General features: G+C 43.3%; 3 protein-coding genes across 3 annotated transcripts; 2 read left to right on the top strand and 1 right to left on the bottom strand.

Moving 5' to 3' along the window:
• The first annotated feature begins 1,416 nt into the window (after positions 1-1,416).
• Positions 1,417-5,974, top strand: LOC135511576 (neuronal pentraxin-2-like). Its single transcript, XM_064933064.1, has 5 exons — positions 1,417-2,126; positions 3,111-3,330; positions 3,664-3,908; positions 4,145-4,324; positions 4,680-5,974. The coding sequence occupies exons 1-5, from the start codon at positions 1,671-1,673 to the stop codon at positions 4,914-4,916; spliced, it is 1,338 nt and encodes a 445-aa protein (XP_064789136.1). The 5' UTR covers positions 1,417-1,670; the 3' UTR covers positions 4,917-5,974.
• A 1,009-nt stretch (positions 5,975-6,983) lies between these two features.
• Positions 6,984-15,559, bottom strand: LOC135511939 (protein VCF1-like). The gene is made up of 3 exons (XM_064933471.1): positions 14,965-15,559; positions 7,781-7,895; positions 6,984-7,693 (listed from the first exon to the last, which is right to left on the bottom strand). The coding sequence occupies exons 1-3, from the start codon at positions 14,979-14,981 to the stop codon at positions 7,442-7,444; spliced, it is 384 nt and encodes a 127-aa protein (XP_064789543.1). The 5' UTR covers positions 14,982-15,559; the 3' UTR covers positions 6,984-7,441.
• LOC135511358 (archaemetzincin-2) lies at positions 15,124-22,418 on the top strand. The gene is given in 9 exon segments (XM_064932900.1): positions 15,124-15,213; positions 16,170-16,455; positions 17,114-17,292; positions 17,439-17,562; positions 19,340-19,394; positions 19,396-19,486; positions 19,663-19,787; positions 19,789-19,819; positions 22,310-22,418. Coding segments are annotated over 8 exon segments (990 nt in total). The 5' UTR covers positions 15,124-15,213; the 3' UTR covers positions 22,409-22,418.
• The last annotated feature ends 66 nt before the right edge of the window (positions 22,419-22,484 follow it).

The raw sequence follows: 22,484 nt of genomic DNA, 5'->3' as shown, positions 1-22,484 counted from the left end.
ACATCTGCTAACCATGTGTATGTGACAAATAAAATTTGATTTGACAGAGCAAAAACAGGTTTTTAGACATTTTTGCAAATATAGTATATTTTACGTATTAATTTGTCGATGTCCATCACCCATTTCGTATGATATGTTAAGATGTACAATTCATATATGTTACGGATTTGGAAGTAATACAATATGTTACGAATTCGCAAGACGTAGAATATGTTACCAATTTTCAAAATGTATGATATGATTCCAATTTGTTGTGGGTAACGTTACCAAGGTGGCTAACATTATTTAGCTGGCTAACGTTTTCTATGCTAGGGTTAGGGATAAGGTTATGAGTTGGGTTAAAGGGTTGCAGTTAAGGTTAGGGAAAGGGTTAGCTCACAACATGCTAAGTAGTTGCAAATTAGCTAAAAGGTAACTAATTAGCTAAAATGCAAAACTTGTCCGTGATTAGAGTTGAACACGCAACCTTTAGGTTGCTAGACGTTCGCGTTATATGCCCAACCAACCTCCCTCCGTTTTTGCCTTATTAAGAAACCTTCCGTCTTATTTAACCATACCAAACTGTAACAAATTTTTACTAATTTGAGTGTCCCGGATTTACATGTACTATGTCTTTTAGACCAGGGCAGGCTGACTTAATCGGTGTGCATGATGGCAATGATAAAACAGCAACAATTTATATCCTTATTTGGTCCTGTTAGACATCTGTTTCCTTGTCAACTCTACTCACCTCCCTTTTCATCATTCCATCAACTTTACTCTCCTCCTTTCCATCGTCGTCTTTTCAGTGTCTCGTATATCATGCCAGGCGGTTCTGGATCTTTCCATTGGTGGTGTCAGAGTACTCACTAGTTACCACAGCCACACATTTATAATGCCTGCCTATTTCTACAATTTCTCTTCTTAAAGTTGGATTTTCAACCTAACATTAAACCCTAACCTTAACCACACTGGTAACCCTATGCCTAACCTTAAATTAAGACCATAAAGCTCATTTATGTTTTCATGAATTTTTACGATATAGCTGAGCCACGAAGTCAAAATTGGCTATCTAGTGGAAATCCCACCTACCTGTCTTGTCACCTGTGATCCCAGTTGAGCCTTTAGTACTGGTGTTTGATGGATCTGAACCATATGTGTGAAGCCTTTCCCTAATTTATTTAATACTATAGTTTTTACAAGGATATGGAATATTGCACATTGTTATAGCATCTATTTCAATTGATTGGTCAATGATCATACAGTACCAGTTAGATACAACTCAAAAATGACTTGTCCATCATACAGAACCTACCTATACGGACTATAGTTATGGCAACATACTACAACCAATCCAATCGAGCCATACATCTGTCAGTAATCTTCTTAACTCATGGTCGCTGTCCTTAAAGCACCATTAAATGCGGATTGAAGGCATGGAAACTTTGAACGTTAACCCAGACTCATGTGGTTTTACCATCGCCTAAGTTTTACTTTTCAAAATTCTACTTTGTATGGAATGATAACGTTTTGAAACAATATATATCGTTTAATTCGAGATTGACTATGGTATTCCGAGTAGATTACCGCTTTCTCGGCGTGTTTTACGCACCGGATTTGAAAGGCATAATAATCGGTTAGGCGCCACCCGTTATTTCACTAAAGATTAACGACCAAAATACTGCCCTAGTATGTTATCTCTGTTGAGATTGTTGTGTTTTTACGCACTGGGACTGGGCTATGAGAAGCTTGTGCGTGGACAGGATGACAATCCGGATACGGGAGCCCGGTTCCTATGCCGAGCCATGACCATTGGCACTGACACTTGTTCGGTCCCCGTAGTTCGCGAACCAAACACGGCGGCTCAGGAGGAAGTGTTGAGGAACACAGTCATGCAGCTCCGTGAAACGGTTCTCCAACAGAAAGAGACGATAGTCAACCAACTTGGGACCATAAACGAGCTGACCACCAAGCTCTCCCTCTGCGAGTCAGCCTCCGAGGAAGGGAAGTATGAAAGTGGTGGATCTTGGAGTAAAAACAAAAATAATCAGAACACAATGGGAGATTTACCCAGAGATCCCAATGATACAATCGACAACCTCGGTAAGACCATGCAGAGTCTGAAGGACCGACTGGAGAACCTAGAGGTAAGACACGGGACAGTAACCATAAATTACTCTTTGGTTCCTAAATCATGGAAAGGGAGTGCTGAAAATGATCGTCACGAGTGTGATTTAAATACAACTGAAATAGGCCTATTGTTTAAAATTGTTGCCCCTTGCATGATTGTCTGCTTATTAAGTAATTGAGTCCAAAGTGAACACCGGTTGCTGTGGTCAACTTTGTGGCCATTAAATTTGCTCCCATTTTGGCCTGTGGCCTATAATATTCTATTTTTGCCACCATGTGGAGGCATACCCTGAATGGATTAGCCTTTTATCTCCTTTACCTTCCAGTGATTAAGTTCCCTATGTCACCTTACTCAACAAATGCATCAACTCTTAATAAAAGCAGCTCATTCAAATGACCAAGGATATAATGTGTTTCTTGGGAAATTTAGGTCTCTTGCAGAGCTGTTTCATTCCAGATTAAAACACAAATTCAGTAAATCCAATCCTAGCTTGTGTAGGTGTAGTACCATCTGTTAGTTTAGAGCTTCCTGAACCACAGGAAATCCCCATTAGGCCATGCAGTAAAAGTACATTGGGAAACAAACGCATGCCGGTATCAAGCTAAACCACACAGTAGATGGTGTTTAAGCTCATTATGCATTAACAGGCTTTGGAAACTGGTGAGACAATTGGAGAGACCCAATGTTCTCCATGAGTTACAATAAGGGGCCAGAGTCATGTGGCCAGGAAAACAACTCCTGGGCCTTCTGATAACATACTAGCCTACACACAGTGTAGCCGATTTCCACTCAGCCAATGATCTTTGAAAATTACACACATTAAAAAAGTGACAAACATAAGAGAAGGGAAGCAGCACATCTCAGACCTCAATACAAATTGACCTGAAGTCTATCAACCTCCACAGACTGTCTGCATTAACCTCCACTAATTGTTTGTGACCATCTTGTATTGTCTCCACTTATTTAATTGTCTAATGACGTCTCCATCTTGTCCCCGCAGCAGCAGCAGCAGAGAGCAAACATGTCGGGAGCGTTGTTCCCCAGCGAGCTGCGAGACCTGCTGCAGCACAGGCTGGGAGACCTGGAAAAACAGCTGCTCAGTAAGGTCAACAACCTGGAGGAAGAGAAGTCTCTGCTCTACAACGAGACCACAGCCCACAGGCAGAAGACAGAGAGCACCCTCAACTCCCTGCTGACCAGGATCAATGAGCTGGAGAAAGGTAAATCACTGGAAAAGGAAAGATATGACAGACGCATACAGACATACTCACATACGCACAAACATATGTCTGTGTACACAATCCGATGACAGTAGTACACACCTGCAGCACAAACAGGGAGACTCACACATTGCACACAATGAGTCATTCATTCTATTAACTATCCCACGAACTGACCCAATCACTGCCACTCACATACTGTACCCCACTGCAGTAAACAACTGAGGCTTTAGATCAAATCTGACAAATGTTGGCTTATCATTTTGTTCTCATAATTTGTGTATAAGTATAGAGGTGACTTCATAGACAACTCTCCCATTATTCTCTCTGTAGGTGGCAGTGGGTTCAAGTCCCCCGAGCAGTTTAAGCTGGTCCTCCCCCTGCGTACTAACTACCTGTACGGCCGCATGGCCAAGAGCCTTCCTGAGATGTACTCTTTCACTCTGTGCATGTGGCTGCGGTCCAGCGCCGGCCCTGGCATAGGCACCCCCTTCTCCTATGGGGTGCCAGGACAGGCCAATGAGATTGTCCTCATGGAGTGGGGCAACAACCCCATAGAGCTGCTCATCAATGACAAGGTAAGGGCACTCTAAATGACTCAGTGATTCTCAGTATCGCTGATCTGTGGGAGAGCCTACCGTTGTTGACAGGAGTCTGTGTTTTAAATTAGATCTGGCTTTAATGAGGTTGCTGATTTTTAGTTTTTTACCAGCTTTACCAAATCCTAAACTTCCTTAATCTAATGTGTATTTCTCCTTTCTGTTTGTAAGCATCTGTACCTACCTTACACTCCTCTCCTATGTTACCTGTCCAGGTGGCTCAGCTGCCTCTATCAGTGCGTGATGGGAGGTGGCAACACATCTGTATCACCTGGACCACCAGGGATGGTCTGTGGGAAGCGTACCAGGATGGTCAGAAGCTGGGGGCAGGGGATAACCTGGCCCCCTGGCACCGCATCAAGCCCGGAGGAGCCATCATACTGGGGCAGGAACAGGTGAGTCTGCTGACTAGCGCCCCTTATCTGTAGGATACACAATTACATATTTGTATGGGAAATATTTAGCCTATTTTACTCTTGGTTTACAAAAGCACATCAGGTTTTCAGATTTGAATGGTACAGGTTCTTAGCCATGGCCATGAGTACTGAGCTATAGGCTCTAGAGTGTAGACCAAATTTGAAAAGCCCCATCGCTAACAAAAATCCTGAAGATCAGTTACATGAGAAAATATTTATTTTTTTAGAGCTTATAAAGTAGAGACCAGACAGGTCAAGTGTGTCTGGCTCAGCCTGGTGGTCCACACAGTGATATGTTGTTTTTAACGAGGCCTGTTGTTTTTGGCCTCAACAGGACATGGTGGGCGGGCGCTTTGACGCCACACAGGCCTTTTTGGGTGAGCTGAGCCAGGTTAACATCTGGGACAAGGTCCTGAAGCCAGCCGACATCCTCACCATGGCCAACTGTTCCTCCTACACCCCCGGGAACGTGGTGTCCTGGCTGGACAGTGATGTGGAGGTGTTTGGAGGGGGAGCAGCCAAATTGCCTCTCGAGATATGCCAGGACCGGCTGTCTGAGACTGAGTCTTAGGATGGATGTCTGTCTGTGGCGTGTTGAGAATCATGTTCTCAATCTTGACGCCTACTGTACCTGCTACGTGTAATGCGGGTCATGTGTTTCGTTTGTCTGTGTAAGGAAAGGCTGATCTACCTAATTCCAGATGATTCTACTACACACAGATCCAGTTTTACACACACATTGGCAAATAGACTTAATGACACTGGATTTGGCATGTGAGGCTGGTTTAGGCATGCATGTGGCATGGGAGGTGTAAGGTACACAGATTAGCTGTCCCACGAATGACAGAGTAATTTACGTCCCAGGCCACAAACTGTAACCTACATCCTAGGACTTACATACAGTAATCTACATCTCCTGATGGAAGTCATTAAAGCCTTTTCCACCTTGGGTGGAGAGCAGATTTAGGGCGACATCCAATCAAACATCAGCCAGGTGACCTCTATGTTGAAGGTTTTCAATAACCTTTTGCAGAGATGAGGGACTAGTTTTGATCTTTGAGTTGGTTAACATTCCATAGTTATGTGTGGAAATCTGTGTTCTTGTGGCATCATGTCTGTTGTACTATAATGTTAAGGTTTCATTATCCATTATTACGCATACTGTTTTCAATACCCCAAGTCTGCTAAATGGGATATATATATATATATAAGTCCACCTCAATGCCTGCAGCAGTATATGTTGTCTCAAAACTGTTCCATAATTATCCTCTTGTTGTTAGGGACACGTTGGTTTGTTTAGGCCTACAATGTCTGTGCAGTGGTAGTTTTCAAGAACAAACAAAGTGTAATTTATATGGGAGCATTGTTACTGTTAAATGTGTACATATCATTTTTCAAGCAGATAAGAACCATTCATTATGTATGATATGAACAATACATTCATGTGCACGAGTGTCTCTTTCCATGAAAACAATGTTCAGTGTGTAAAGTTATTTGAGATACTTTGTTGATTTTGCTCAAGAGACAATGCTTACTTTTCATATGGCCTTTTGAAGATGTTCCAGATGCACTTTACTATGTTAACTATTGCCAAATTAACAAGAATGTGGAAAATTAAAAAAGGAGAAATAAAACACTATTGAAAAGCAGTCTGTTTAAATAGTGGTTAAATTGCATAGACCAGTAGCTTTAACCAAGTGGGCCAAGGCAGCATTAGTCGTGCTTAATTAAGACATGAGCAGCTCAAAGGTGGCGTCAATAATTTAGGCAGACTTCTACCTAGTGACTCCTACAGACTAGTGGGAAAACATCACCCTGACTCTCTCTATTGGAAAATACGTGGAATTTGGTATGTTTTAAATGGAAGTGGGCCAGGGTTAGTATCTACACATTCTTGCAATGCAGTCCTGTATCTTATAAAAACCCTTAATTTTCTTTTTTTGTGTTCTACCAGAGGCTGTTTAGTTGAAGGTCAGTTTGTCTGGAATTCTGGGTCAGGTTAACTAACATTACAAAAGTACAACTCAAGTTATTCGAATGGTATTGTAAGATACAATTCTAATACATAACATTTGGTAGTCATGAGCAGCACAGATGTCAATTACCTAACAAATACGCTGAGTGTACAAAACGTTAACACCTGCTTGTTCCATGACAGACTGACAAGGTGAAAACTATGATCCCTTATTGATGTTACCTGTTAAATCAGTGTAGTTGAAGGGGAGGAGAGGTTAAAGAAGGATTTTGAAGCCTTGAGACATGGATTGTGTATTTGTGCCATTGAGGGTGAATGGGCAAGACAAAATATGTAAGTGCCTTTGAACGGGGTATGGTTGGTGTCAGGTGCACCGGTTTGTGTCAACTGTAATGATGCTGAGTTTTTCACACTCAACAGTTTCCTCTATCAAGAACGGGAGAAACAAAAAGCTAATTTCCATTGGAACATTCTGAACAATGGAGAATGTGGCCTGTTGTCACAGAAAAAATACTTCTGTGCAAGTGAGTTTAATCATGGTCCCCTCATTGTTTTGTGGTGGGAGGATGAAGGTAACCACAGTGACTAATCAACACCAACTCACTCAGCTTTGCAAACAAAACAGCATGATGAGTATTGGCCTGGACACAAAAACAGGCAGAATAAAGTGGTTCTCTTTATTAATTAGGATACAGCAAGCACTTTAGACACTCCTACAAATGTCCGTCAGTAGATAGCACCAGTGGCGATGTTAATGTCCAACAAGAAGTTACTCATTTAAGGAGACTAGCACAGAGCAGTAGACCCCCTCAGTAAAGTGCTGGAGTACATATATACTGCATATAGTAGTACCACAGTGGGCGGGCCATTGGATATGTAGGTGTGCTTCATGTATGTAAGATGTACGACACAGGGACGATGGTATGGATTTGGCCCTGAGCCCAAAGGATGTATATCCTCATCTGCCACGTCATGGATGACAATAGGTTGAAGTTGCTCCTAGACACAAATCTGACGTAAGTTGATTCTAGATTTGAGCCTACGGGCAACTTCTACCTGAACCGACCCTACCCAGTTGGGGCAACGGGGGTCAGGAGTGATGGGTCAGGGGTGAGTTGAGGTCACGTAGATCCTGGTTGACCTCTGGTCTGCAGACTGCTGAAATGGGCCTCCCTCAGAACACTGTTGATGTGATCATAGGGAGTGCTGCCGCCATAGAGACTCAACGAGGAAATTGAAGGGTCTTCTTGCGAGGGACTGAGGAGACTCTGGGAAGTGCAGTTCTTCTGGCTCTGTGTACATGTGCTGGTGCTGGCTCCTCCCCCTGCCCTCTCAGGACTACTGATACCACTACTGCTGTCACTGCCGGATGACTGGAGTAGAGAGAGAGAAAACAGAAATTACTTACAGAAAATACTTTTTGCACAAACCATCACAAGTGTGTGTGTGTGTCCTGTCACCTCAGAGTCCCAGACATCTTGGCCCGGCTTGGACACCAGGGCATGAACCTCCTGTCCCCCTCCTGACCTTTTCGCCAGCTGGTCCCCCTCATTGTCTCCACCCCGCCGCCGCTTCCTGTACACAGTGACAGAGAGGCCAGGGAGGAAGTGAGTGAGTTTGTGCCTGTCAATAGGGCATGGTGCGTGCAATGCCAAGGACTGAGTTCGATTCCTGCTGGGGCCTCTCATACATAACATGTATACAGTAAGTTGCTTTGGATAAAAGCTTCTATTAAATGGCATATTTTATTAGGCCTATATTGAGAAAGTGGGTGTACAATGCATTCAGAAAGTATTCAGACCTTCACTTTTTCCTCATTTTGTTACTTTACAGCCTTATTCTAAAATGGATTAAATCAAAATTCCAGGTGTTTTTCCCTAGAACTGGCCGCCCGCCAGGGAGGTGACCAACAACCGGATGGTCACTGACAAAGCTCCACTGTGGAGATGGGAGATCATTTCAGAAGGACAATCATCTCTGCAGCACTCCACCAATCCGGCCTTTATGGTAGAGTGGCCAGACGGAAGCCACTCCTCAGTAAAAGGCACATGACAGCCCGCTTGGAGTTTGCCAAAAGGCACCTAAAGGTGATAATGTCCTTGAGTGGCCCAGCCAGAGCCCAGACTTGAACCCGATCTAACTTCTCTGGAGACACCTGAAAATAGCTGTGCATCGACGCTCCCCATCCAACATGACAGAGCTTGAGAGGATCTGCAGAGAAGTATGGGAGAAACACCCCAAATACAAGTGTGCCAAGCTTGTAGCATCATACCCAAGAAGACTCGAAGGTGTAATCGCTGACCAACGGTGCTTCAACAAAGTACCGAGTAAAGGGTCTGAATACTTACAGTACCAGTCAAAAGGTTGGACACCTGCTCATTGAAGGGTTTTTCTTTATTTTTACTAAGACATCAAAACTATGGAATCATGTGTTAAACAAATCAAAATATATTTTGAGACTCTTCAAAGTAGCCACCCTTTGCCTTGATAACAGCGTTGCGCACTATTTGCACTCTCTCAACCAGCTTCATGAGGTAGTCACCTGGAATGTATTTCAATTAACAGGTGTGCCTTGTTAGAAGTTAATTTGTGGAATTTCTTTCCTTCTTAATGTGTTGTGATACGGTATGGATGGTAGGAATGCACAATATAATCTGTGAACATATCAGAATCGACCGATGTAAGCTAAACATTTATTTTATCTTTATTTAACCAGGCAAGTTAGTTAAGAACAAATTCTTATTTTCAATGACGGCCTAGGAACAGTGGGTTGACTGCCTGTTCAGGGGCAGAACGACAGATTTGTACCTTGTCAGCTCGGGGGTTCGAACTTGCAACCTTCCGATTACTAGTCCAACGCTCTAACCACCCTGCCGCCCCAAACATGCCAACATCGGTATCGGCCGATGTCTAGATTAATGCCGATGTGAAAAACCGATGTCAAAGCTGACTTGCATACCTATATAACACAGATAGAAGAGGACATCTTTGTATATAACGTAGGTACATGACATAATGATGCCACTTTAAAAAAAATAATAATAATTGCACTACACGTGTAACACAGCATTCCTAACCTACCCCACGTCTGCTGTGTGGATCGAGCAGTCATTTGAAAGAGTAAGATCATTTCAGAAAGACAACTCAAAGGCGAAATCCATTAAAGCGAAGATAATGGAATTCATTGGCGTTCTCTGTCATGGGTGATGTTTGGCTTTCGCCAACTGGTCAAGCACCAGTACCCTTTTGTTTAAATGTTGGTACTATTTTTCAGACGTTGCCCTACTGTAGTTGCACAATAATAGGTGTCACTGCTATTAGATTCACGACTGATATTTGGACCAGCGATATCAGCCCCATGAGCCTGCAGAGTCTGACAGCACACTGGGTCGTTGAGGATTTCGTACGGAGGAGAGTCGTATTGCATGCTCGGGAATATGCTGGTTGTCATACCATTGCTGCCTTTTCAATGGCATTTGAGAACATGGTTGAGACATGAATACACAAGCTAGCTCCATTCAAACAACTGACTCGAGAAATAAGCTCATCAACTGCACCTGCAGCAGATGCGATGGCCTCTGTCGTGGCATTGAAACACCTGCTCAACAAAAACTGACAGGGATATAAACAAATGTGCACAACATTTGAGATCAGCTTTATGGGATCTTTTTTTTAGCTGATGAAACAAACACTTTACATGTTGATTTATATTTTTGTTCAGTGTAGTATTCGTATTCTAATTCCTAATTCAAAAGCCACCGATTCTGTCACAACAGTGGAGTGCGCATGCCCATTCTGACTTTGCCAATGTTAAGCTAACCAGTTAGCTAGCAGCTAGTGTGCGACGTTAGTGCTGACTAGTTTCTATGGAGTGAAGATGGCCCCTTTTCCAGACAAGGTGGATGTTCCTACTGGCCCACATTGGCAAATGAAACAGTTGCCCTTGACAACAGTTTGCCCCAGCAACAAAACTGCCTACTCAGGCTGTGAACAAGCGATTTGGTGGAATTCTCTCTTTACAGTGTCGCCACCATGTTCGATGCTATTGTAGCGACCCGCACAGACAGCTGTGTGTTATGTGTTAGGCTAGGAGGTGGTTGTGTTGTACTGACCAGTACCCGGTGTTCGCGGGGTCCGACATGTCAATCAACCTGCTATCTGCCAATCACGGGAATGCCTGGAATGTTCTGATGCCGGGCATCCTGGTGGTTGGCGGAGTGGCGTGGAGGGGGGGTGGAGCATTGGAAGTTAAGACCAGGTTCAGCTTTTTGTTCTCTCTCTCTTACGTCTGGGCTTCCCAAGAGAAGGTCACGATTGGCTTGTGGGTTATCTGTCATCTTTTTGGCGTGTGCTACGGCCCAAACAGTAGCCTGTGTAAAGTTGGTTTAATAAACCGTCAATTCGCAAACTCAAGCCTCTGTCTGGACAATTGTTCATTTATGATCTAGTCAGGTCATTACACTATGTACAAGGACCGCTACTTCAATGCAGACAAGAAACAGAGATTCTGTGTAATGCTACATTCGCAGCGGGACAAGATGGAAACGGACACAGTGACAGTGCGCACCGAGGAAGAGGCGCAACGGAGAGACAGAGCTGAAACTTCACTGCTTGACATGCATGATGAAATCCTGGTTGAGAATTAAACGTGATACAGCCTGGATTTGAACCAGGGACTGCAGTGACACCTCTTGTACTGAGATGCAGTGCCTTAGACAGCTGTGTCCATATGTGTGTTATCGGTTTTGTATTTTTTTTGCTAAGGAAAATATCAGATATCTGTCAAAAATGTAATATCGGTGTGTCACTAACGGGTGGTATACAGAAGATAGCTCTATTTGACCAATAACAGCTCAAATAATCAAAGAGAAACAACAGTCCATTATTACTTTAAGACATGAAGGTCAGTCAATCAGGAAAATTTCAAGAACTTTGAAAGTTTCTTCAAGTGCAGTCGCAAAAACCATCAATCGCTATGATGAAACTGGGTCTCACGAGGACCCCCACAGGAAAGGAAGACCCAGAGTTACCTCTGCTGCAGAAGATAAGTTCATTATAGTTAACTACACCTCAGATTGCAGCCCAAATAAATGCTTCAGACTTCAATTAGACACATCTCAAAATCAACTTCTCAGAGGAGACTGCGTGAATCAGGCCTTCATGGTTGAATTGCTGCAAAGAAACCACTACTAAAGGACACCAATAAGAAGAAGAGACTTGCGTGGGCCAAGAAACGCAAAATCCACTCACACAGACAGTGTGGTGAAGAAGGCGCAACAGCGCCTCATCATTTGGCTTGTCACCTAAAACCCACACACTTTCAGATGCACAATTTAGAGCATCCTTACGGGCTGTATCACTGCTGGGTACGGCAACTGCACCACCCACAACCGCAAGTCTCTCCAGAGGGTGGTGCGGTCTGCACAACGCATCCCCATAGCCAATCTACCTGCCCTCCAGGACACCTACAGCACCCAATGTCACAGGAAGGCCAAAAAGATCATCAAGGACAACAACCACTCGAGCCAGTGTCTGTTCACCCCGCGCTACCATCCAGAAGGTGAGGTCAGTACAGGTGCATCAAAGCTGGGACCAAGAGACTGAAAACCAGCTTATATCTCAAGGCCATCAGACTGAAACAACGATCACTAATACAGAGAGGCTACTGCCTACATACAGACTAACTCATTGCCCACTTTAATAAATGGATCACTAGTCATTTTAATAATAATAATAATATCTTACAGTATATACATATGAGATGAGTAATGTATTTTATACCATCTTATCTATGCCGCTCTGTCATTGCTCATCCATATATTTATGTATATATTCTCATTCCATTCCTTTACTTAGATTTGTGTGTGTTAGGTAGTTGTGGAATTGTTAGATTACAGATATTGCTGCACTGTCGGAACTAGACGCACAAGCATTTCGCTACACTCACTAACATCAGCTAACGGCAGCGTAGTGGTTAGAGTGTTGGACTAGTAGCCGAAAGGTTGCAAGTTCAAATCCCCAATCTGACAAGGTACAAGTCTGTCTTTCTGCCCCTGAACAAGGCAGTTAACGCTGTTGTTGAAAATAAGAATTTGTTCTTAACTGACTTGCCTAGTTAAATAAAGGTAAAATAAATAATAAATGTAAAAAATAACCATGCGTATGTGACAAATAAAATTGTATATTATTTGGAATGCAAAGGGTGGTTACTTTCGAAGAATCTCAAATATAAAATATATTTTGATTTAATTAACACATTTTTGGTTACTACATGATTCCATGTGTGTTTGTTACGGATACAGGTATCATGTGTGTGTGTGTATGTATCCTGTGTTTGCTCTCCTTCTCCCCTCACAGGTGAAAATCATCACTCCCCAATCAGTCACCAATCAATCATCAATCAGAAGACACACCTCCTGTTTTCCTACCCTATCACAGTTCCTTTCCCTTGGTTTAAAAAACCCTGTCAGTTGTTTGCTCTTGAGCTCAATTGCTCTGTAAATGCCATGTCTGTAGGTCTCTGTGTTTCACTCTCTCCTTGTGTATTAACCTCTCTTTTGTTTGAGCACCTTCTTAGCACTTTCATCACCTGTGAGTATTGTTTTGGTTATGGTGTTTGATTGCTGGTGGGAAAAGGGGAAACCAAGACAAGTCGTCCATGGGCATACACTACCCGTAGGTAGACTTTGTTAAATACCCTAGTTAGAACTGGGCGGACCACCCACTGTATTTTTGGTTAGTTAGTTGGCTGTTGTTAAAGTAGGCTAGTCTAGCTTAGTTTTTTTTTTTTATACTTATTGTTTCTTTCCTTGGGTCCAGCTCAGCCCCTTTTCCTGCTCCCCCCATTACCGTGCATTTTCAAATAAACCTCGAGTTTGACGGTAGAGATCAGTTGTCCTAGTTATTTCGTTCTCATTTTTACTTTGTCACAATTATAATTTGCCTGGGTTATGTTACAGGTCTCATTAGCCTACTTGAGACATTAAATGTAACACTGGCCACCAAGGTTAATGGTAATTCAATAACTATATTATAAAACAAAGATTAATGATAGTAAAACCACTTTGGAGTACCTTCAATTAAATATTGGGCAAAAAGGCAACTCCACTCCATCATTCATTGAATCAGATGGCTCATCACAAAACCAACTGATATTACCAACTACTTTAATGATTTTTTAATTGGCAAGATTAGCTACGACATGCCAGCAACCAACACTGACCCTAAACATCCAAGTACAACTGATCAAAATATGAAAGACAAGCATTGTAATTTAGAAAATGTGAACAGAATTACTGTTGTCTAGCAACAATGACAAGCCACCATGGTCTGACAACGTCGATGGAAATTTACTAAGGATAATAGCAGACGATATTGCCACTCCGATTTGCCATATCTTCAATCTAAGCCTACAAGAAAGTGTGTGCCCTCAGGCCTGGAGGGAAGATTGTGGGAGTTGTTTGGTTAGACTTCAGTGCAGCTTTTGACATTATCGATCAGTCTGGTGCGGGGAAAAAGGTATGTGATATGGCTTTACACCCCTGCTATATTGTGGATAAAGAATTACCTGTCTAACAGAACAGTGTGTTCTTTAATGGAAGACTCCAAAAATAATCCAGGTAGAATCAGGCATTCCCCAGAGCAGCTGTCTAGGCCCCTTACATTTTTCAATCTTTAGTAATGACATGCCATTCATTGGCTTTGAGTAAAGCCAATGTGTATGTATGCGGATGACTCAACACTATACACATCAGCTACTACAGCAAGTGAAATCAATTCAAGACTTAAAAAAGAGCTGCAGTCAGAATGGATGGCAAAAGTCAAAAAATATATTGTATTTGGGACAAATCATTCACTAAACCATAAACCTCAACTAAATCTTGTAATGAATAATGTAAAAATGTAGCAAGTTGAAGTGAATAAACTTCTTAGAGTAACCCTGGATTGTCACTGTCATGGTCAAAACATCTTGATTCCACAGTAGCCACAGTCTGTCCATAATAAAGTTCTGCTCTGCCTTTACAACACCATCAACAAGGCAGGTCCTACAGGCCCTAGTTTTATCGCACCTGTACTACTATCCAGTCATGTGGTGAGGTGCCTCAGGGTCTTAAGAAAATTACAATTGGCTCAGAACAGAGCAGCACAGTTGACCCTTAAATGTACACGGAGAGCAAACAAGAATAAGCATGTCAATCTCTTATGGCTCAAAGTAGAGGAGAGATTCACTTCATCATTACTTGTTTTTGTAAGAAGTGTTGACATGCTGAATGCACAGAGGTGTCTGTTTAAACTACTAGCACACAGCTTGGACACCCATGCATACCCCACAAGACATGCCACCAGAGGTCTCTTCCAAGTCCAGAACAGATTAGAGACGCACATTACTAAATAGAGTCATGGCTACATGGAACTCTATTCCACATCAGCTAAGTGATGCAAGTAGTGGAATCTTATTTTTTTTTATTAAAAAAAAAAATATACAAATATACACCTTATTGAACAGCAGGGACTGAAGAGACACACACACACACATGGATTTTGCATTGTATATATGAGGTTGTAGAGTAGTGGCCTGAGGGAACACATTTAATGAGGATCCTTATTGAATACAAATAAGTTATTTTTGTAAGAAAACACTCACCTGTTTTCTGTCAACATTTGGCAGAAGATCGTCAGTGGGTGGTTTTGGTTACAAAGAAGACTGCGCACGTTCGGATGTAAAGGACGTAAAGGAACGACTCCCCCCCTCACAACTTTTGGTCGAGCAGAAATCTATTTTAGTACGTACAGCAGAGCTTTCCCCGTACGACCGGTCAGGGCATTGTGATCTTATCTGGTTGCTAGCTTGTTGAACAGCTTCTTTGGTTAGCAAGGAAACAACCCTTGACTGGTTAGTCTTGATCATTTACCATTAACTGTCACTATCCTAGTATGTATGCAGATTATGTCAGTAAACAAGTTTACTTCTCGGTTAACGTCTCATCGTCTCTTTCCGCCGTTATAAGCTATCTAGCTATGAGCTACTTTCGCTAGCTAACCAGCTAAATTTACAACGAAACAAGCGAGAGAGCCCTCCAATCCGTCAATTTAACTCGAGTTTTGGTAGTATTTGATAGCAGTCAAACTATCATTCGGTATTGGTGAGATGACAGATCAGAAAGAATACAATACTACGAATGTGATCAAGCTAGCGAGTGTTCTGCTGCTAGCAAAAAGACCCAGCTGAAAGTGTTTACGTGACGTTTGATGACGTAACGATCCAATAACCTGAAACCGACCGAATGCGCATCTGCAAACTCTACAGTAGGCTACATGTTGCATATCAGAGAGGCAGTTACCCTGTTAACTTGTCGCAGATAAACAACCTTTTAGTTCCACAAATATGTATATTTTCTATGAAATTCCATTATTGTGATGAAAGTTATTTAAGTTACTTTATATGGGAACAGAATGTGCCTGCATTGTGTGGTCCCTAGTGTTATGCTCTGTAATCCTATCGACCTGTGAATGAAAAGAATGGATGTTACTGGTGGTTGCATGAAGAGGCATTTAGAAGTTATTTTTATTCCTCCACCAGGTATGGAATTATAGGGACTATTTAAACGATCCTCATTTGTAAACTTGTCCTTCACCTTAAAGACAACAGACACAAAGCAAATATGCTATATTTATTAAGAATGTCAGGGGGCTTTGTTTATTTTGCCTCAGCCCCACCCATAAACTTTGTCTAACCTGTGTAAATGCAGTCTTATTCTCAACTGTCCCTGTGCCATACAAGGCAACTTCATCAAACTCTTACCTCACCGTATGTCATATTCTCCTGACCTTCCCCTGACTGCTCCACAGATGCAGGTGATCCAGCACCCCGCAGAGACACTTCGCACAGCCCTGGTGTCCAGCCGCTGTGACCTGACTGATCGCTACCATAAGTACAGTCGAGAAGAGCGGAGGCTCCTGGAGGAGTGTCTCTGCCTGGGGGATGGGTACTTGTTCCGGCCCATCACTGTGCACTCTGATTCGGACTGGATCCACTCGCACCCAGAGGAGCCGCAAGACTTCCAGAGTTTCTATAGCAACCCCTACCGCAGCAAACCCATCAAGGGTCACAGTACTATCTACCTACAGATCATCGGTAGGTGGGTCCACACTCTTTCTGTTTTAGCCGTCTCTCAAGCTCTATGGCCTATTAATACTTTTTTTTTTTTTACAGAGATACAGTTTCCCTGCAGTGGCAAAATCCTCTGAAAATAACAGTGAATCATTCAGATGCCATTAGCTGGTGCACCATGGACAACAAACTCATTTGTGTGTGATTGAGCTAACCACTACTGTTGAGCCACACACATCAGCTTCTGTAAGTAATCAGAGTTAAGGGAGCAGCTACATGGATTCAACTAAAGCTAAAGGTCATGAAAGATAGAATCTTTGAACTGCCACAGTTAAAGGCAGTGTAGCAGCCAATACAGAGCATGCACGACTTGAACCTCTTGCAAAGAGGCGTGGATGCACCTAGTTTGCCACTCTGTGCTCAGAACAAGAACCGCAAATAGGGCATACACTACCAGTGCATCTCCTACTTTTTATTTCCTTCTGAGTCAGGTGCAAAGACCACACAAACAGCATTCGGGGCTAGAGTACAAACACCAGCATGTTCCATTGAAACCAATAGAGGGCAACATTTTACAGTTGGTGTGCCACAGAGCTATATAGGAGAGGATTCTCCACCAAAATAATGCAAGGTGAAACATTGAGTGGTACTATTCAGATATCCATCTCTGTGTGTTTCCCAGGCTCCTTTAGGGAGGCAGAGGCTGAGACAGGCCAGTACGTGAGGTGGTTGAGGGACTACTGCTAGGCCTTCTATTATTGGCTGGTGGTTAAGCTGTTGCCTCCAGTGACCGTTGCTGCCACAGGCTGTGCCTTCAGGGTCAACAGCAGTTCACACAACCTACAGATCCACGCAGGTGAGAGAAACCAGCTCACGACACCGGGTCATGGGCCAGGGTTCCGCTTTGTGGGGGGTTTCTCAGGTGTTATGAGGCCCTCAACTGGCCGATGTAGATATAAAAATTATAAATAATTGAAAGGTGGTTGTCATTGTTTCTTTCGGGGGATTTGCTGCGGTTTCTTCAGAAGAGGAAACCGTTAGATGCTTTCGGCATCATGGGCATCACCATGATAGATCTCTACCCCAAAGATTCCTGGAACTTTGTGTTTGGAAAGGCCTCTCTCACTGAAGGTAATTAAACACACACACACTTGAATGTAGTTGTATTCCTATAATATGGAGGTATCCCATTACTTGAACTGCACCAGAGCTGTAAAGAAAGTTCTTATCTGTAATACTCCCTTAAATGTAATCCTGGGCACCCCCTGGCATGGTGTGTGCATCCAGACAAAATCATCACCATTTATTCAACTACAGAGAGACTGGTGCTTTCCTTGAACTTGTTCTCCTTGAACTTGTTCTCCTTGAACTTGTTCTCCTTGAACTTGTTCTCTAACTCTAACATACCAGTAGGTGGTGCTTTACATGCTGACTACACTGGGCACCCAAGTGCATGCGCTACTGCGCACATGTTGATTTTGTCCTTCCACACCAGATGCGATCAATTTTTTTTTTTATCTGAACCAATATATTTATTTGTGGACAGGTCTACACATGAAAATGTATGGACATTTAGCTAGCTAGCTTGATGTTGCTAGCTACTTTGTCCTGGGATATAAACATTGGGTTTTTATTTCACCTGAAATGCACAAGGTCCTTTTTTCTAGATTTTTGTAGAATTCTGACCCATTTTGAATTACATTTACATTACATTTAAGTCATTTAGCAGACGCTCTTATCCAGAGCGACTTACAAATTGGTGAATTCACCTTCTGACATCCAGTGGAACAGCCACTTTACAATAGTGCATCTAAATCATTTAAGGGGGGGAGTGAGAAGGATTACTTTATCCTATCCTAGGTATTCCTTGAAGAGGTGGGGTTTCAGGTGTCTCCGGAAGGTGGTGATTGACTCCGCTGTCCTGGCGTCGTGAGGGAGTTTGTTCCACCATTGGGGGGCCAGAGCAGCGAACAGTTTTGACTGGGCTGAGCGGGAACTGTACTTCCTCAGTGGTAGGGAGGCGAGCAGGCCAGAGGTGGATGAACGCAGTGCCCTTGTTTGGGTGTAGGGCCTGATCAGAGCCTGGAGGTACTGCGGTGCCGTTCCCCTCACAGCTCCGTAGGCAAGCACCATGGTCTTGTAGCGGATGCGAGCTTCAACTAGAAGCCAGTGGAGAGAGCGGAGGAGCGGGGTGACGTGAGAGAACTTGGGAAGGTTGAACACCAGACGGGCTGCGGCGTTCTGGATGAGTTGTAGGGGTTTAATGGCACAGGCAGGGAGCCCAGCCAACAGCGAGTTGCAGTAATCCAGACGGGAGATGACAAGTGCCTGGATTAGGACCTGCGCCGCTTCCTGTGTGAGGCAGGGTCGTACTCTGCGGATGTTGTAGAGCATGAACCTACAGGAACGGGCCACCGCCATGATGTTAGTTGAGAACGACAGGGTGTTGTCCAGGATCACGCCAAGGTTCTTAGCGCTCTGGGAGCAGGACACAATGGAGTTGTCAACCGTGATGGCGAGATCATGGAACGGGCATTCTCTACTCTGACAATTAATCCACAAAAAAAGGGGAAACCTTGTTAGTTTCTAGTAATCTCTCTTCAGTCTTCTTCTTCTTTAGACTTTATATGGCAGTTGACAACCAACTTTAAGTTGCATTAGCAGCACCAACTGGACTGTGGACCTCAGTTCATCTTTCAATCACCCATGCGGGTATATGCTCCTAAAAACCAATGAGGAGATGGGAGAGGCAGGACATTTCATCCAAACAAGCAGTTTGGATGACATTATTGAATAACGTGAATGTGTACATATATTTTGCAACGCTCACACGTGCAAACACAGGCAGTGTGGTCAGCATGTTACTCAAACAAAAATGATACATTGACTGAACATTTTCTTTCTGCAGGAATGGGAGTTTTCAGCTTTGCCAGGTTCGATGACAACTTCTACAGCAGGAGTTACGTGTATCAGGCCTTGTCGGGGAGACTACTCTGTGTTTAAGGGCTACTACAGCACTCCTATCATGAGCACCTTACTGCTAAGTTCCTGCAATGTTCATGCTACAACCCAGCTCAGTTATTGAATGGTGTCAGTTTCAGTATCAATCCCTATTGTCCTAGTGTGGCCTATTGAACATAAGTTTGATCTTTGGCCCTGTCTAGAAATGGATTGTTATTGGTTCAGTCTTATCCCCTACATTTATGCCTATCCCTCTGTGTTTGGTTCCAGATGGTCACCCATGAGAGAGAGCACATATTCGGGGTGAAATACTGCCAGTGGATCCAGTGTGTCATACAGGGTTCCAACCACCTGGAGCACTCAGACCGCCAGCCCCTGGACCTTTTCCTGGTCTGCCATCGGATTCAAAATGGCTGACAGATACAAGGTAAGCACATCATTTGCATCGACTTTGATTCACTGTGTTCTGTAGCCTGGTTGCCAGTCTATTTCCCATGCTACAGTGTAATGGGGTGACTCTGGATTGGCTACAGTGCAATGGGGTGACTCTGGAATGGCTACAGTGTAATGGGGTGACTCTGGAATGGCTACAGTGCAATGGGGTGACTCTGGAATGGCTACAGTGTAATGGGGTGACTCTGGAATGGCTACAGTGTAATGGGGTGACTCTGGAATGGCTACAGTGTAATGGGGTGACTCTGGAATGGCTACAGTGCAATGGGGTGACTCTGGAATGGCTACAGTGCAATGGGGTGACTCTGGAATGGCTACAGTGCAATGGGGTGACTCTGGAATGGCTACAGTGTAATGGGGTGACTCTGGAATGGCTACAGTGTAATGGGGTGACTCTGGAATGGCTACAGTGTAATGGGGTGACTCTGGAATGGCTACAGTGCCTTCGGAAAGTATTCAGACCCCTTGACTTTTTCCACAGTTGCAGCTTTATTCTAAAATTGATCAAATAAAATAAATCCTCAGCAATCTACACACAATACCCCATATTGACAAAGCAAAACAGGTTTTTAGAAATGTTGACAGTTAACAGTGCATGTCATAGCAAAAACCAAGCCATGAGATCGAAGAAATTGTCCATAGATCTCCGAGACAGAATTGTGTCGAAGCACAGATCTGGGGAAGGGTACCAACAAATTTCTGCAGCATTGAAGGTCCTCAAGAACACAGTGGCCTTCATCATTCTTAATCCTCCTTCTGTGTTCCTGTAGAATTGGAAGTTTTCTCTATGAAAACTGTAGTTATTTAAATCTGTCATAAGGTTCCATGACTTTGTCCACACAGGGCATCTGAACACACAAAATACATTTGGATGATTTTCATTACATTTTCGGTGTTTCAAAAATGACCGGTCATTAGAAATTAATGGGTGACACTACAATTATTGTATAAAATAGAGTTCAGGCACATGCCAATTCATCAGATGGACACACTTCCTCTCCCAGACCCCCACATGCATGTGTGTTTGAGCACACACACACACACACACCTCACTCCCCTTCTTGGCTTCCATGGCAACCTCCACTGGAACCTTTCCCCAATAGAATCTTTCCTCCACGGGAACCACACCTGTTGGCATTCTCACAAACAATTGCAACATTGTTTCAATAATATATAGAACTTTTCTCGCAGCTCTGGTATATAAAGCTTTTTTGAGGCCTTGCTCACAATTCATTTTATGGCAGCATAATGACCAAACGATATACTGTGTGTGAGGCTCTTGATCATATCTTTGTTCATCTTTGACACTGGTGAGAAGGAGAGAGTCCTTGTTAAACTTTTACACAAAGTAGTATGTGATAAATAGCACAATGTTTCATCTGAGTATTTGTTATAGTCAAAATAATCCATACATTATGCTTTTTTTACTCAAAAACAAGTTGTATGAGCTCAGGTCAATGAGGCCTACAGGTCATAAATAGCTAAAACAAGTTCAAAACTTGTAATGTTCACAAGAACTTAAGTTGATAAAACAATCTAACACAACATAAGGTGATAATATATGTATTAACATGAAACAAACACAACATGAGGGTTAAATGGAAGAAGTTTGGAACCAGGAAGATTTCCTAGCTGCCTGGCCAAACTGACCAATCGAGGGTGAAGGGCCTTGGTCAGGGAGGTGACCAAGAACCTGATGGTCACTTTGACAGTGCTCTAGAGTTCCTATGTGGAGATGGGAGATCCTTCCAGAAGGACAACCATCTTTTCAGCAGTAGAGCTGGGTTGAGGCAAAGAAGAACGGCGCAAAATACAGAGATCCTTGATGAAAACCTGCTCCAAAGCGCTCAGGACCACAGACTGGGGCGATGGTTCACCTTCCAACAGGACAAAGACCCTAGGCACACAGCCAAGACAACGCACGACTGGCTTCGGGACAAGTCTCTGAATGTCCTTGAGTGGCCCAGCCAGAGCCCGGACTTGAACCCGATCAAACATCTCTGGAGAGACCTGAAAAAAGCTGTGCAGCAATGCTGTCCATCCAACCTGACAGAGATTGAGAGGATCTGCAGAGAAGAATGGGAGAAACTCCCCAAAGGTGTGCCAAGTTTGTAGCATCCTACCCAAGAAGACTCAAGGCTGTAAACACTGCCAAAGGTGCTTCAACAAAGTACTGAGTAAATGGTCTGAATACTTATGTAAATGTGATATTTCAGTTTCTTTATGCATTTGCATCAATTTAAAAAAGTTTTTGCTTTGTCATTATGGGGTATTGTGTGTAGTTTGAGGGGGGAAAAAACAATTTCATCATTTTTGAATAAGGCTGTAACATAACAAAATGTGGGAAAAGTCAAGGGTTCTGAATACTTTCCAAACGCACTGTATATCTCGTCTCGCTCAGACCTTGCTGCGATGGATAGAGAAGGGGGGAACAGCTAGCCCTGGACAGCCCACTATCTCCTAGTCAGACGCCGAGCCCTACTGTCCCAAACCCACTCTGCCCTTCCAGACCTTCAGACAGTGGCTCAGGAGGTGTCTGGAGATTCTGGATGAAGTGAAATAATAGAATCACCAGATTTACCTCTAAATTCTAGAATGGTCACACTCAGGAAATGTATATGATTTATGAATATACACTA

Source organism: Oncorhynchus masou, chromosome 24, assembly GCF_036934945.1.
Source record: "Oncorhynchus masou masou isolate Uvic2021 chromosome 24, UVic_Omas_1.1, whole genome shotgun sequence".
Lineage (NCBI taxonomy): Eukaryota > Metazoa > Chordata > Actinopteri > Salmoniformes > Salmonidae > Oncorhynchus > Oncorhynchus masou.
This window is presented reverse-complemented; position numbering and strand designations above follow the sequence as displayed.

What these genes read in the sequence shown, in the direction of transcription:
- LOC135511576 (XM_064933064.1), top strand. Translation starts at nt 1,671, where the DNA reads ATGTTATCTCTGTTGAGATTGTTGTGTTTTTACGCACTGGGACTGGGC. An exon ending in GATCAATGAGCTGGAGAAAG is followed by an intron (nt 3,331 to 3,663) that starts GTAAATCACTGG and finishes TTCTCTCTGTAG; the next exon opens with GTGGCAGTGGGTTCAAGTCC. An exon ending in TCATACTGGGGCAGGAACAG is followed by an intron (nt 4,325 to 4,679) that starts GTGAGTCTGCTG and finishes TGGCCTCAACAG; the next exon opens with GACATGGTGGGCGGGCGCTT.
- LOC135511939 (XM_064933471.1), bottom strand. An exon ending in AAGATGTCTGGGACTCTGAG is followed by an intron (nt 7,694 to 7,780) that starts GTGACAGGACAC and finishes TCTCTACTCCAG; the next exon opens with TCATCCGGCAGTGACAGCAG.